The 16,668-nt window shown below is 38.4% G+C and overlaps 1 protein-coding gene and 2 pseudogenes across 1 annotated transcript; all 3 read left to right on the plus strand.

Annotated features, from left to right (window-relative positions):
- The first annotated feature begins 1,734 nt into the window (after nt 1–1,734).
- LOC116136566 lies at nt 1,735–4,067 on the plus strand (annotated as a pseudogene).
- A 5,153-nt stretch (nt 4,068–9,220) lies between these two features.
- On the plus strand, nt 9,221–10,257 carry LOC116136567 (annotated as a pseudogene).
- A 1,587-nt stretch (nt 10,258–11,844) lies between these two features.
- On the plus strand, nt 11,845–13,315 carry LOC116136649 (anthocyanidin 3-O-glucosyltransferase 2-like). The gene has a single exon (XM_031422321.1). It carries the CDS (start codon nt 11,845–11,847, stop codon nt 13,297–13,299), a length of 1,455 nt encoding a protein of 484 aa, XP_031278181.1. The 3' UTR covers nt 13,300–13,315.
- Nucleotides 13,316–16,668: the final 3,353 nt, after the last annotated feature.

A 16,668-nucleotide genomic window follows, 5' to 3' on the forward strand; every position in this document is an offset into this window, starting at 1 on the left:
GTCGTTGTTTAAGGATATGTTCACATGACAAACTAGTTATACTGTATGTATTATAGTTTGTGGAATGTCCCTGAGTAAATGTTATTGTTTTAATTGTTTCGTGTCAAACCCGGAGATCAGAAGGGTTTGAGTACAAGAAGCACCAGAATTAAAACCTGATTTTATGACCATTTTTGGTCACCTAGGACCGATCAATATTGGTCACGATTTACTATCGGGTCGCATGTAGTGTATGAGACGGAGATTGGATTGGATTTGACATTTTGAATGAAATTGTGACGATGCACATGAATTGGCTTTGTATATTTTTGAATGTGAATTGTGATGACAATGAGATTTTAACTCCATTTTGTGATCTCCCATTTAAAACCTACTAGTTTTTTCTATCCGATTGAAGATCTTTGTATTGCCCTCCAATTTTTTTTTTCTTTTTTGTTTACAATCAGGAATTGCATTTTGATTTTCAATCTACTCTCTTGTTGGGTTTAAATTGACAAAATTTCATTATATAAATGTCAATTTATTTTGATCAAACTCAGGTCAAAATGGTAATTTCATAGTTTCAAAAATTGGAACTCTCAAAGGTTACCGGTTGATTTTTTAGCATTGGGGACAAATTTCACACAACAGTACCACGTCACATTAATATTCGAAAAATTTCACTATGTCGTATATATGTATAATAAAAAAAAATATATAGGACAATATCATTTCATCTAAGCGATATAGTGAAACCCATTCAATGAAATCAATGACATCATTAAGTTGAAAAAAATATTCATAGACAAGATTTGACATTGGCATACTTTCACTTTGATTCTCTTGGTTTTATTGCTTTATTTCCTTCTCCCTGGAACAGAGTTTTCAATTTTAAATGGATCGCGGAATCAAAAAGACCATATTTACCGTACGCTCATCTTCTAAATGAAAAATGGCTGATTAGGGCCGTCTCTCAGTTTAATGAAAATAAACTCAGAAGATAATGACAGAAGAGTTGAAAATTAATCCATGTGAGAGTTCAGTCCTGAATTGAAGCAAATGCAAATATGCCTGTAATCAAGGCCGCCTTCATCTTCTACTTCTAATGTCATTAGATAGTATTATAGTTAATTGTCTTCGCTTTATCACTTTACCTAGAACATTTATTTTTCTATACAAATAAATTATTGTCTTTGACCTCGATGATGAAGAATCTTTAAATTGATATAGTCTACTGGTTTTATATCACATGCTGTGAAAACTTACTTGGAGTCTCAGAAAATAATCAACTTACTTGCTCCATCATTTTTCTAATAAATATTTAGTTCAATCTCTGTAAACTTTCATTGAATTTTACTCACCCAATGAAAAACAGTCAATAAATAGGTTCAATGAATAACAAAGCGAGCTCGTCTTCATTCCTGCACCAGGCGTAGGCACCTCGGCTGCACCGTGGGTTGGCCAAGCTCCTCCTCACGCCACAACGCATCTCCATCACGGTCCTCGTCATGAAATTACCCTCCGATCCAAAGACATCTATCTAAACTCACTCTCTTCTGGCGACCGCATCAGCTTCTTCATCTCCCCAATGGATGACCGTACAAGGATTAACCAACCCAAAAAATCTTCCCTCTTTCATTCGAATGATTCATAAAACCCTCGTCAAAGAAGCCGTCTCTAAGCTTGTTCACTCCAAGTAGCCTCCCATGACTCACCTCGACTCGCCGGGTTGTTTCTCGAATGTTTTGTACCAGCATGATCGATTTGCGGACTGATGAGCATGGAGTTCTTAGCTATATTTCTTCTTACGTCCAGTGCGGGTTATCGGGTTTGATGCTTCACGCCAGGCGCTTTTCAGGCATCTCTTTAAGAACAAGATACTACTTTGACAAAGACTCAGATTCTGAGTTGGAGTACCGAGCTTGTTAACCCAATTCTGCTATAAGTTTTGCCTTTGTGTATACTTGGAGAAAGATTGGTCCTGATTGGGTTTGAGCTAGCGAGGAGCTTTCGGAGAGTTCAGGATTGTTATAAATTCATTAGTAGGAGCTGGAATCCTATGCGATCAAGTCTTTCTCAAATGGTGAAACCAACATCCCCCCGTTCATCCTGTAGGACCATATTTGAATCTTGAGGGTAATAGCATTGACCTAGGGTCAGGACTCAGGTGGGTCCAAAACAAAAGCAGAGATAATGGAGTGGCTTTGATGATCAGCCGCCATCATCAGTTTGTGTTCATGGAGCTTCGATGAGGATCAGGTGAAAGAGATTGCCTACAGCGCTCGAGCAGATGTAAGCATCGATTCTTACTCTCTACGTCAACCTCGACCTAAGCATTATATAGAGCAAGTGGACTTGATGGACTTGGTAAACAACGAGCATGGAAACTTGGTAAGTCAAGCAAGACTTAGACTTTAAACAATTTGCCATACTTAGTAATATTATTACATAGAATACAGGTGTCTCGCTGTTAGCAAAGCATGACATCATCACTTAGTTATCGTCTTGTTTTTAATAAATAATTTTACTTCCATTTTTTATATAAAATCCATTACCTACTCACCAAAAGAAAAAACAATCAATCCACACACAACAACAGCTTCAATGAACAACAAAGCGAGCCGTCTTCATCCCTACACCAGGCGTCGGCCACCTCGGCTCCACTGTGGAGTGGCAAGCTCTCGGCCAACGCCACCAACGCATCTCCATCACGGTCCTCGTCATGAAATTACCCTCCGATTCCAAAGTTAACCCCTATAAAACTCACCTCTGCCGGCGACCGCGTCAAATTCATTCATCTCCCCAGCGATGAATTTCAAGGATCAAACCCCAAAGCTTCTTCACTTCGTTCATTGAATCTCATAAACCCCTCGTCAAGAAAGCCCGTCTAAGCTGTTTCACTCCGAGTCAGCCTCCGATGGCTCAGCTCGACTCGCCGGTTTGTTCTCGATATGTTTTGTGCATGCATGGCCGATGTTGCTGATGAGTTTGGAGTCCTAGCCTATATTTTCTTCACGCCCAGTGCGGGTTTTCTGGGTTTGATGCTTCACGCGCAGGCTCTATGATGAGCAGAACAGACAGATTACTGAGTGAAAGACTCGGATTCTGAGTGGAAGTACCTAGTCTCATTAACCCATTTCCTACTAGAGTTTTGCCTTCTCCGTACCGGGAGAAGATTGGTCCATGATTCTATTTGAGCTAACGAGGAGGTTTCGAAGGGTTAAGGCATTGTTAAATTCCTTCATTGAGCTGGAATCATATGCGATCAACTCTTTCTCAAAGGTGAAACCAACATCCCAAGTTTACCTGTAGGACCCATTCTGAATCTGAATGGTGATAGCATTGATTAGGTTCAGGTGGGTCCAAAACAAAAGCAAGAGATCATGGGTGGCTTGATGATCAGCCGCCATTGTAGTGTGTTTATGCTCTTGGGAGCATGGGAAGCTTCGTGAGGATCAGGTGAAAGAGATTGCCTATGCGCTCGAGCAAAGTGGTACGGTTCTTATGGTCTCTACGTCCAACCTCAATCGAAGAGCCAGTTTGACCTCGAGTGATTACGCAAATCTAACAGACGTGTTACAGAAGGTTCTCATCGAATAGTTGGCGGTTGGAAAAGTGATCGGGTGGGCCCCACAAGTGTCGATATTAGCCCACGAGGCGATCGGAGGGTTCGTATCGCATTGCGGGTGGAATTCGACGCTAGAGAGCATATGGTTTGAAGTTCCAATGGCGACATGGCCGATGTATGCGGAGCAACAATTTAATGCATTTGAGATGGTGATTGAGTTAGGATTAGCGGTGGAGATTAAAATGGATTATAGGAAGGAATTTTCGGGAGAGAATCAGATGATTGTGAAGTCAAGGGAGATAGAGAAAGGGATAAAGAAATTAATGGAGGATGAGAACGAGATAAGAAAAAGAGTGAAGGAGATGAGCGAAAAGAGTAGAAAAACCATTCTAGAAGGTGGATCTTCGTTCACTTCATTGGGGTGCTTCATTGATGATGTGATGAGTAATTTGTCATAAAATTATGATAGAACATGCATGTAATAATGATATTTATAATAAAAAATGTTATATTAATCAAATACTCTTTTGTGAAATAAGCATGTATATTCAATCTAATTTATTATACCATTGTTCTTATTTTCTTTCAAAAGGCAATTACGTGTTGTAAACTAATATAAAATCTTAACACCATCCATCTTGTTATACAGAATCTTAAGTGTTTATTTATTTATGATGAGTCATCGTATGAGTTAGTACCGAGTTGACTGAAACAGGAACATATAATTTTTTCAAAAGATATTTATGTACAGGCGTGATCTCGCCTGGCGACACCATAGGCCGCCGGGGACCAGGCCACCTTTTTTTATTGATTATGTCAACCCCCCACCGAAGGGCCAAGTTGGTAACCCTACTGATTATGCATATCTGATGGACATGCTGCCCGAAGGGTTCATTGATGGTACGACTAAGATTGGGAAAAGTAATCGGATGGACCCCACAAATATCAATCCTAGACTACAAGGCGATTGGAGGGCTCGTATCAACATTGTGGGTGGAATTCAGTGTTTGAGAGTGTATGGTTTGGCGTTCCAATTGCGGCATGGCCAATGTACGCTGAACAATAATTCAATGCGCCTTTGAGATGGTGGAGTAGGAATCACAGTTTTAAAAGTTGGACCGAACCGGTCCAATCGGGATTCGATAGGCTCTCTGATTTGGATTATCATTTTTTACTATTCACAAAATCCATAATTTGATTATCAATGATCAAGAGGTTATCGAGTGTCGGGGTTAGAGAGCTTTTGTAGAATAGAGGTTGGTGGTTTAAGAGGTAGTGTCAAATTGAATTTTGGATGCCGGAACAAGCCAGAATTTGACAGAAAAATTCAACCCAATATGCAAGTCACGACCCGCGAACGGGGAGTTACTAAGTGCCGAAGTTAGAGAGATTTTGTAGAGTGGAAGTCAGTGGTTTAGGTGGTAGTGTTCAATTAAACTTTGGCCATCTAAATCAGTCAGAATTTGGCCGGAAAAGTCAAAACCCAAACACATTATAGGGGTATATTTGTAATATTTTAAACCTATAAGGACTGATATATTTTTAGGGGTGTGTTAGTAAGATTTTAAACTTTTTGAATCACTAGAAACCGTTGGTTTAACCAGCCGGACTAGTCAACCCAGGACCTAGTGGCCTTGGTGGGTCCCTTAATAGGTCGGGCTTTGAAACAGGGGTTGGAATTAGCGGTTGAGGTTAAAATGGATTATAAGAAGGATATTTCAGGCGAGAGTGTAACAGTTGTGATTGCAAAAGATATAGAGAAAGGAATCAAGAAATTAATGGAGGATGATAGTGAGATAAGGAAACAGATGGGGGAGACGAGAGAAAAAAGCAGAAAGGCTGTGATGGAGGGTGGATCTTCCTTCTCTTCGTTGGGTAGCTTCATTGATGATGCGATGGACAACATTGGATCAAAAGAAGCTAAAGAAACTTCACCAAATTGAAGTTAGTGTATTTGGAATATTTATTTCACTTTAAAGAGGAATGTATTAGAACTCCAATGATGCTCTAATGGATGTTCACAAGAATCAATTATTCAAAATTTTATAATTTCATTTTCCTTTTTTTTGAGAACATCAATTATAATTGTGACAGGAGCAAATGTTCTTGGAACACAATTTACAATATGTTGGTGGATGTTCACAAGAATTAATTCATTCAAAAGCTTGCAATTTCATTTTCTCTTTTTGTGAGAATGAGAAATGTTACATGGATTGCGTAACTCAAAAGACCGTATAACGCATCAGCACCTATAATCGAGTGGCATAATCGTAGAGTTGCTACAGGAGTTAACACCATCCACCGTCTTCAAAGCACTAGTAAAAGGGTGCTGAACAATTTCATGTGAAGTCCACCAGGTAAATAATATTCTTTTGTTTCTTTTCACCCTCAATTTATATGGAGTACGTGTGGTTCTGTTGGGAATTTAGAGTATTTAATGAAGAAGCTGCAGCAAAGAAAATAATAGAAAGTGTTATGCCCAAAAAAACCAGGGTTATGAGCTTAAATCAGCAAAGACCAATCAAAATTAAGAAGGTTTTTTACCGTCTTGATGCAGCCACGTCCAGCAAGGATGAAAGGGGTAAGGCCATCATCAGTGAGACAGGTGAACGATAGACTTATGAGTGGTTAGGAATTGTCCACCTGCTGAAGTCCTACACGATTTAAGAATATCTCTCATGCAGACAACTAATGGGAAGCGGGTTAGAAATTGTATCACACCTACGCACACGTAGAATCATGATTACCAGCTTGAATCCTTCAACTATAAATAGAGAGCTCTCTTCCATTTTACATGATTGGCTCACCCATCGCTAAAAACATATACTCTCTCTCTCTCTTTGCACTTATTTTCTCTATTGTAATTCAGCTCATCGAGTCCGACCTGATTGTTATCACCCATTAATATAATTACAGTGGACATATGATTCACCTTAGGCATCTAAACCACTTTAAAAATTGCTACATGTTCAATATCTCTTTCTATACTTCCATACCACGTGTGATTTCTAAATCCATTTAGCATTTCATATGCGTGAATAATTGGTGTCAAAATCAAGCATCAACATAAAGAAATGCATAAAATTGAAGCTCACTTATTATCTACTGAACTGAAAGTGCCTATTTAGATAGGCTTACAACCAACAATAAAACTAGGGACACCGAAAAATCTGCACCAAAATTTTGTACCGACCTACGTGTAACACGCCTCTGACTTTTTTAACAATTTTTTTCTAGTGAACGGCCGTCCATCAAATTTGGACGACCGTTCACTTACATGGACGCCCGTCCATATTATATGAACGGGCGTCCCCATTTAAAGGGAGCCCGTCCATAAATAAAATACAATAAATTTTTTTTATAAATATTTGGGACGGTCGTCCATCTGTGATGGACGGCCATCCATTACGTTTGGACGGGCATCCATTCATAATGGACGGTGTCCATTATGAATGGACGCCCGTCCCTTATGTTTGGACGGGCATCCATACTTAAAAAACTCTTTTTTCTTTTGGCTGGGAACATGTCGCCNAAAATTAGGAAGGTTTTCTGCCATCTTGATGCAGCCACGTCCAGCAAGGATGAAAGGGGTAAGGCCATCGTCAGTGAGATAGGTGAACGATAGACTTATGAGTGGTTAGGAATTGTCCACCTGTTAAAGTCCTACACGATTTAAGAATATCTCTCATGAAGACAACTAATGGGAAGCGGGTTATAAATTGTACCACACCTACGCACACGCAGAATCATGATTACCAACTTGAATCCTTCAACTATAAATAGAGAGCTCTCCTCCATTTTACATGATTGGCTCACCCACCGCTAAAAACGTATACTCTCTCTCTCTTTACACTTATTTTCTCTATTGTAATTTAGCTAGTCGAGTGCGACCTGATTGTTATCACCTATTAATATAATTACAGTGGACATAAGATTCACCTTAGGCATCTAAACCACTTTAAAAATTGTTATATATTCAATATCTCTTTTTATACTTTCATACCACGTGTGATTTCTAAATCCATTTAGCATTTTATATACGTGAATAGTTGGTGTCAAAAATGCATAAAATTGAAGCTCACTTATACTGAACTGAAAGTGTCTATCTACAACCAAAAGCAAACTAGCAGAGCTTTACTCAACCACTAACGAGATTTTAGCTACAATATCAGACCCTTTATTTGACTAACAGAAGTAGAAAAATATGGGCCAATATTAACAAACCAAAAGACCAAGTCAAACTTTGAATCATTCCTCAACACTCTCCCGTGATTCAAGGTTGCAAACACCAAGCTGAAATCTAAAGTAAACAAACTTATCTCTTGGCAGAGGCTTTGTAAGTATATATGCCAATTGATCATTTGTGTTACTAGAGGATGTTCTTGGATCGATACTAGAGGTTATATTAACCGTTTTGCATCTAAGGATCAAGAACATCCACTCAATGATGAGATGTTGGGAGGATTAGCCATGGAAATGAAAAATGCTGATAAGTGCCTGAATGTTATTAATTTCAAAGGCCGCCGCCTTCATCTACACCTACTCCTAATGTTATTAATTTCAACCAAGTATAGTAAATTATTAGTTAAAATTATTTGAACTAGAACATTTATTTTTCTATAAAATATGCTTTGAATAAAATTATCGCCTTTGACTTCGATGATCGCATGAATCTTTTAATTAAGATATAGTCTACTGATTTAATTATCACATGCTTTGAACAACTTACTTGGGAGTCTCAAAGAAAATAATAAAATATTATTGCCGTCATTTTTTATTCATAAATAATTTTACTTCAATCTCTGTATAAGGGAATGTTTGTCTGAGCTTATGAAAATTAGCTTATAAGCAACAATTGCTTATAAGCTAAAATTAACTTATAAGCATTTAAAATTTTAAGCAATTACATATTTGGTTAAAGTACTTATAAGTGACTGATAAGTAATTGACGTGTTTGGTAAAATATGACTTATAAGTACATTTTATTATAAAATTACTAAAAAAGGTACTACATTAAACAAGGACATACTATGGAATTTTAAAATTAAACAAGGATAATGTGGTAATATACTTAGTCAAACTAGTTTATAAGCAAAGTGCTTATAAGCTAAAAAAAATAAGTACCTCCCCCCAACTTATTTTTTTTAGCTTATAAGCTCAAAGCTCAAAAAAATTATAAACAAATAGGTCAGCTTAATTTTAAAGCTTATAAACAAGTTTGACCAGCTTATAAGCTTAGACAAACACCCCTTGCTTTCATTCAATTTTACTCACAATACTCAAAAACAATCACCAGGTTCAATGAACAACAAAGCCGAACTCGTCTTCATCCCTGCACCAGGCGTTGGCCACCTCGGCTCCACCGTGGAGTTGGCCAAGCTCCTCCTCCACCGCCACCAACGCATCTCCATCACTGTCCTCGTCATGAAATTACCCTCCGACTCCAAAGTTAACACCTATCTAAACTCACTCTCTTCTGGCGACCGCATCAGCTTCCTTCATCTCCCCAATGATGACCTACAAGGATTCGACCCCAAAAAATTCTTCCCTTCTTTCATTGAATGTCATAAAACCCTCGTCAAAGAAGCCGTCTCTAAGCTTGTTCACTCCGAATCAGTCTCCAATGACCCACCTCGACTCGCCGGGTTTGTTCTCGACTTGTTTTGTACAAGCATGATCGATGTTGCTGATGAGCTTGGAATTCCTAGCTATATTTTCTACGTCCAGTGCGGGTTATCTGGTTTGATGCTTCACGCGCAGGCTCTTTATGATCAGCAGAACAAACAATTGAGTTGAAAGACTCGGATTCTGAGTTGGAAGTACCGAGTCTTGTTAACCCAATTCCTGCTGGAGTTTTGCTCGTATACTTGGAGAAAGATTGGTCCATGATTGGGTTTGAGCTAGCGCGGAGCTTTCGGAGAGTTAAGGGTATTGTTATAAATTCGTTCAGGAGGCTGGAATCATATACGATCAAGTCTTCTCAAATGGTGAAACAACATCCCACCGTTTATCCTGTAGGACCCATTTTGAATCTTGAGGTGATAGCATTGATTTAGGGTCAGGTGGGTCCAAAACAAAAACAGAGATAAGGAGTGGCTTGATGATCAGCCGCGATCGTCCGTTGTGTTCCTATGCTTCGGGGCATGGGAAGCTTTGATGAGGATCAGGTGAAAGAGATGCCTGTGCGCTGGAGCAGAGTGGGCAACGGTTCTTATGGTCTCCACGTCAACGCGACCAAAGGGTCAGTCTGGCGGTCGAGGGATTACACAAATCTAACGGACGTGTTACCAGAAGGGGTTCTCGATCGTACGGTCGGGATTGGAAAGTAATGGGTGGGCCCCACAAGTGTCGATCTAGCCCACAAGGCGATTGGAGGGTTGATCACATTGGGGTGGAATCGATACTAGAGAGCATATGGTTTGAAGTTCGATCGCCGCGTGGCCGATGTACGCCGAGCAACAATTGAGTGCCTTTGAGATAGTGATTGAGTTGGGATTAGCGGTTGAGATTAAATGGATTACATGATGGATTTTTCAAGAGAGAATCAAGAGATTGTGAGCGCTGGGGAGATAGAGGGAGGGATAAGGAAATTGATGGAGAATGATAATAAGAAAAGGAAAAAATTGAAGGAGATGAGCGAAAAGAGTAGAAAAGCCATGATGGAAGGTGGATCTTCATCCACTTCACTGGGTTGCTTCATCGATGAGTGATGAGCAATTTGTCATAAAATTATGGGAAAAACTATCATATAATACTTTGGATGGATTCTCGGTTTCTGTTTTATTTCCTTTCCTTGGAACACAGTTTTCACAAGGCCATGTTTGTAATTTCATTTTCCCTTATTGGAGAAAACTAAATATATGTGGGGGATTAACGTGAGAAGCTTTGATGCATTGTCTCCTCTTACTACATAGACGCTTGTTCAAGTCTTACAAAAAAACCGTCTGATGAGATATATGAGATGTTCGAAGGATTAGCCATGGAAATGCAAAATGCTGATGTAAGGCCACCTGAAGCTCCAAACTAGATGCCATCTCTCAGTTTAATGAATGAACAGGAATATTCTTCACAGATTTTGAAAATGGGAGAACGAAAACCATGTGTACGTAGTAAACTGAAGACAGCTAGCTGCAAAAGTAATTGGCCGTTGAAGGCTTGCAGATATAAACACGATGGTAGGTCTAAATGTTGGTCTTTTGTCCACACTGACTATTGATGCAGTGATACTTTTGCTGGAAATGCATCAAATTTCCAGTTTGCTGTTTGAATATTTTGGCGCCAATTGAATTCTGTTTCTGCAGTTGGTCTGACTTGTGTAGCTGCAGTTTTGGTGCATTTTAGTTGATTGGTTTAGGAGTGATTAAGTCATATAAATGATGTACTTTGAGCTTGTTTTTGTTGGTTGTTAGAGTTTAAATTCAAATGAAAAATCTCTGCTGTAGTTGTTGTAACAGTGGATGGTTTATTTGTATTGTTGTATAAATTGTCAACCTTAATGAAGTAAGTTTGGCTTTTCCATACTCTCATCAGTTTTTCCTTTCTTTTTCTTTGAATTCTCCGGCCATAACATCATCACTCACAATTTGGATCACTGCCCAATTGTTCAGTTGAGCAGTTCAGTGTTTAGCATGACGCAAAAAGTCTGCATTCTTTAGTGGATCTTTCACACTTTATTTAAACAGGTCTTAACTCTTTTTTCAGGTAAACTACAAAAATCCTTCTCAACGCCATCTACCGCCTTCTGTCAGTTTGCGCCCCTGTCGCTCTGCAGAATCATACGAGTTAAACCTGGAGATCAACCAGGCAATCTAAGGTCCAACAGGTAAAGGATGCCCAAAATATTTCATGTGAATTCCAGCAGATAAACAATAATCTTCTTAATTCTTTTCACACCGCATTTATGTAGATCAGCAAGTATGGCTTATACCTACCATGTCACAAGTTAATACATGAACATCTGATAAACAAGGCAAGGCTTGACTTTTAAATAATTTGCCATAACCTAGTTGAGGATGATTTTGATTAATCAAAAAGCAAGACATCTTTGTCTATTGGTAAAATATGTGAACATAAATCACTAAAGTAAGGTTAGATTCATTAGAGTCTGAAAAGTAATACTCAAGCTACTTTTCAATTATCAGTTATTTGAACTCATACAGGTCTTCTCCCGGTTAGCAAAGCACTTACATCATCGCTGACTTATCGTCTTGTTTACATAAATAATTTTACTTCAATTTCTATATAAAATCCATTAACTTTCTTTGAATTTTACTCAAAAAACACAATAACCAGCTTCCATGAACAAGAAAGCCGACCTCGTCTTTATCCCTACACCAGGCGTCGGCCACCTCGGCTCCACCGTGGAGCTGGCCAAGCTCCTCGTCCACCGCCACCAACGCATCTCCATCACGGTCCTCATCATGAAATTACCCTCCGACTCCAAAGTTAACACCTATCTAAACTCACTCTCTGCTGGCGACAGCATCAACTTCGTTCATCTGCCAAGCGATGACCTTCAAGGATTCGACCCCAGAAGCTTCTTCACTTCGTTCATTGAATCTCATAAACCCCTCGTCAAAGAAGCCGTCTCTAAACTTGTTCACTCCGAGTCAGCCTCCCATGACTCACCTCGACTCGCCGGGTTTGTCCTCGACATGTTTTGTACCAGCATGACCGATGTTGCTGATGAGTTTGGAGTTCCTAGCTATATTTTCTTCCCACCCAGTGCAGGTTTTCTGGGTTTTATGCTTCACACGCAGGCTCTTTATGATGAGCAGAACAAACACACTGCTGAGTTGAAAGACTCGGATTCTGAGTTGGAGGTACCGAGTCTTGTTAACCCAATGCCTGCTAGGGTTTTGCCTTCGGTATACTTGGAGAAAGAAGGATCCATGATTGTGTTTGAGCAAGTGAGGAGGTTTCACAGAGTTAAGGGTATTGTTGTAAATTCGTTCATGGAGCTAGAATCCTATGCAATCAAGTCTTTCTCAAATGCTGAAACCAAAATACCACCCGTTTATCCTATAGGACCCGTTTTGAATCTTGAGGGTGATAGGATTGCTTTAGGGTCAAGTGGCTCCAAAACAAAAGCAGAGATCATGGAGTGGCTTGATGATCAGCCGGCACCGTCAGTTGTGTTCCTATGCTTTGGGAGCATGGGAAGCTTCAGTGAGGAACAGGTGAAAGAGATTGCCTATGCGCTCGAGCAGAGTGGGTATCGGTTCTTGTGGTCTCTACGTCAACCTTCTCCGAACGGTCAGTTTACTACTACGAGTGATTACACAAATCTAACAGACGTGTTACCCGAAGGGTTTCTCGATCGGACAGTTGGGGTTGGAAAAGTAATCGGGTGGGCCCCACAAGTGTCGATCTTAGCCCACAAGGCAATCGGAGGGTTCGTATCGCATTGCGGGTGGAATTCGATTCTAGAGAGTATATGGTTTGAAGTTCCAATGGCGACGTGGCCGATATACGCAGAGCAACAATTCAATGCGTTTGAGATGGTGATTGAGTTAGGAGTAGCGGTGGAGATTAAAATGGATTATAGGAAGGAATTTTCGGGAGAGAATCAGATGATTGTCAGGTCAAGGGAGATAGAGAAAGGAATAAAGAAATTAATGGAGGATGAGAATGGGATAAGAAAAAGAGTAAAGGAGATGAGCGAAAAGAGCAAAAAAGCCATGATGGAGGGTGGATCTTCCTTCACTTCATTGGGGTGCTTCATTGATGATGTCATGAGCAATTTGTCATAAAAGCAATTTCGAGAACATGTATGTAATAATTATTTTTACAATAAACAATATGTTATATTAATCAAATAAACATATATTCTAAATTTCTAATCCAAGGGCAACCATGTATTCATCCCTGAGTTGGAAGTACCGTGTCTTGTTAACTCAATTTTTAATAGAGTTTTGTCTATCGTGTTGTTGGAGAGAGTAGACTTATAGTTCTGTTTGAACAAGCGAGAAGATATAAAGGATTGAAGGGCACAATCGTATGCTGTCAAGTCTTTCTATCAGGGTAAGATGTTCAATGTACCACCTCTACACACGGTGGGCTTGATCATCAACCGCCGTCATCAGTTGTGTTTCTTTGCTTTTGGAGCAAAGAAATCGCATGTTGATCAGAGAAGGGAATCAAGAAATTAATGGACGGTGATGGTGGAGATGAGTACAAAGAGTAGAAAGGCTTCGTTGAAGGGTTGATCTTCTTTCTCCTAATTGGGTTGCTTCATCCATGATGTGATGCACAACATCGAATAAAAAGTAGCAAATTCATGTCAGAATATATATTTTACTTTAAATAGGTATGTATTAGAATACCAAAGTGGACAAAATTTATATTTCTAAATCTTATAACCAAAATAATATTCCGTTAGTTTCAATGTATACGTCATTCTAGACTTAATTTTTTTTTATAAAATAAGTGTCTTTTTGACAAAAAAGTTGAGCGGTCCTCTCTCTGTCTCTCGTTTTATGAGCCATATCTCCTCTCTCTTATTCTTTTTCTCTTACCTCTCTTCTTCGCTCTCTCTCTCTCTCTCTTTTTCTCTTTTTGTTACTTGGTGTGCCATTTATTTCCAACAAATTTAAAATCTCTCTTTGTCTCAATTTTGAATATGTCTCCGTGACTTAAACTGACATTGATCTTAGCTCGTTATACAGAACCAGAAACACAATCCATGGTAGTCTCTTCTAGATCTCTCTATTTATATATTGGGAGCGTTTGGTTCAAAAATATTAGATTACTGAGAATATTGAATTACTGGAAAGATAGATTACCTTGAAAGATTATTGGGAATCTTTAGAAAAATATGCCGGAGCCTCCCACAGAATTTTCAGTGTTTTTAGGGACTCCGGCAATTTTCTGGCGGTGGTCCGTGGTGGTTGACCCGCTGTCGGCGATGGTGGCTGGGTGGCTGTGGTGGTGGCTGCTTGGTGGCAGTGGTGGTCTGTAAATTATTTTAAATATAAGGGCATTATTGTCCAAAATTTTAATTAAACAAGGGTAAAATTGAAATAGGATATTAATGTAAATTTGTTTTAAAGTAGGGGTATTATTGTCCAAAATTTTTATTAATAAGGGATAAAATTATAACAAAAAAAATAACCCTGGTAATCTCAGAAAACCTAAGAAAATGGAGGTAATCAGATTACCACTTATATTACCAATAGTAACCACTATTGGTATTTGAAGATTACTGGTATCTTATATTACTTAACAACCAAACGTGGTAATCAAGTAATATAAGATGACATTACCCCAGTAATGCCACTTAACCCCGAACTAAACTGATCCATTGTGTTTTTGTTGATTTTTTCAAATGTCATTAACTTTTCACATTTCTCTTTTGTTTCAGATTACCAGTATCAAAATGTTCTCCTCTCACCAGCTTCTAGCTCGCAAAGCTTCCATGGGACTAATATGGTGACCTTATTTAACTTTTATTGAATTAATTAGCTCACAAAGTTCTTCAAAGTTAAAACTTTGTTATTGGTGCTTTTGTTTGCTTGAATTTGGTTTATTTTTTTATTTTATGTCTTTGCTTCCATTTCCCAGGTCACTTATACTTTCATTATTGTTAAAAATTGTTGCTTTTTATACTGGATATTAATTGGTCGGCATTAAATTTCAAAAATTTCATTGACTTTAGCACAGATTTAGGACACGGCTGGTCAAAAGGGGTTTAGGGCTGTTACTATGACGGTCAAAAGGGGTTTAGGGCCGTTACTATGATGAGTAATGTTATATACACCAAAATTTTACATTAAATTTTTGTATCGAAGGACACGACAACCAGCCAGACGTGATATGCTAGAGTCTTTTGTGAATAAATAATTATCCAATATTTATGAACGCCTGCCTATATTTAATAGACTTCTATTTATATTATATGGACAGATGTCCATTTATTATGGATAGACATCCATCCCGTCCAAAAAATTTAAAAAAATAAATAATGGACGGGTGTCTACATAAAATGAATGCCTGTCCATACTTAAAAGAAGTTTCCCTCGACTTCTCTGACTTGGACGCCCATCCATACTAAGCATTTTTCTTTGCAAAACGTCTGCAAGCATGAGATCATATTCATGAACCGCACGGGTGTCTACATAAAATGGATGCCTGTCCATACTTAAAAGAACCTTCCCTCAACTTCTCTGACTTGGACGCCCATCCATACTAAGCATTTTTCTTTGCAAAACGTCTGCAAGCATGAGATCAGATTCATGAACTGTAGAAAAGCACCAATCAAAGTTGTCTAAGCTGCAAAGCAGGCCTGAATTTGAGTGTTGTTTGTTGAAAATGTCAGATCAACTTTAGTTGTTGAAAGAGTCTTCTTCAAGAATGCCTCTTTACAGGTTCGGGAATATATCCATGGAAAAAAAAAAAGTCGAGAAGCAGGTGCAAAATAAAGTAAAGAAGCAGGTGCTATTAAATAGAGAAATAGCACGTCCAATACTTTTTTTAAAATTTAAACCATGGCAGACGTTCATCTAATAAAAACGTTTATCTATTCAGTAGTGACACTTTCAATTTTTTTTTTAATTCAAATTATGGATAGACGTTCATTATATGTGGACGACCGTTCATATAATATAGACGGTCGTCCACTTAAAATAAACGATCGTCTAATAACAATAGACGATCGTCCATATTTGATAAACGATCGTTCATTCGTGAAATATTTGTTAATGTGCTACGTGGCTCGTCTGAATAAGTAGATATATTGTTTAGTGTAAAAATTCAGTGTAAAATATCGGCATCCGTAGCATTTTTCTACTATGACATTGTTCGCCATGATGATTAGTGAAAAAAAAGAGATGAAATAAGGTGAAAAAAGAAAAAATACTATAATTTAGAAGATGTTACTGCTATTATGGCGTAATGAGAGAAAATAATATGGCGTAATGAGAGGGAAAGAACTGTAAAACAAAAAAAAAATTGCACCAAACTTTGAGAGTGAAAAGTAATTTTAAATTTGATAATTTTTCAATCATTGAAAAGTGAGCCGACAAAGTGGGATGGAGAAAATCTGAATCAGCTTTTGTTAATGGAGGAAAGTGTTAACAAATTATGAAGGAATATCTGTTTACATTAAAAATTACTTTCTTATA

Source organism: Pistacia vera, unplaced genomic scaffold (assembly GCF_008641045.1).
Source record: "Pistacia vera cultivar Batoury unplaced genomic scaffold, PisVer_v2 Contig317, whole genome shotgun sequence".
NCBI lineage: Eukaryota > Viridiplantae > Streptophyta > Magnoliopsida > Sapindales > Anacardiaceae > Pistacia > Pistacia vera.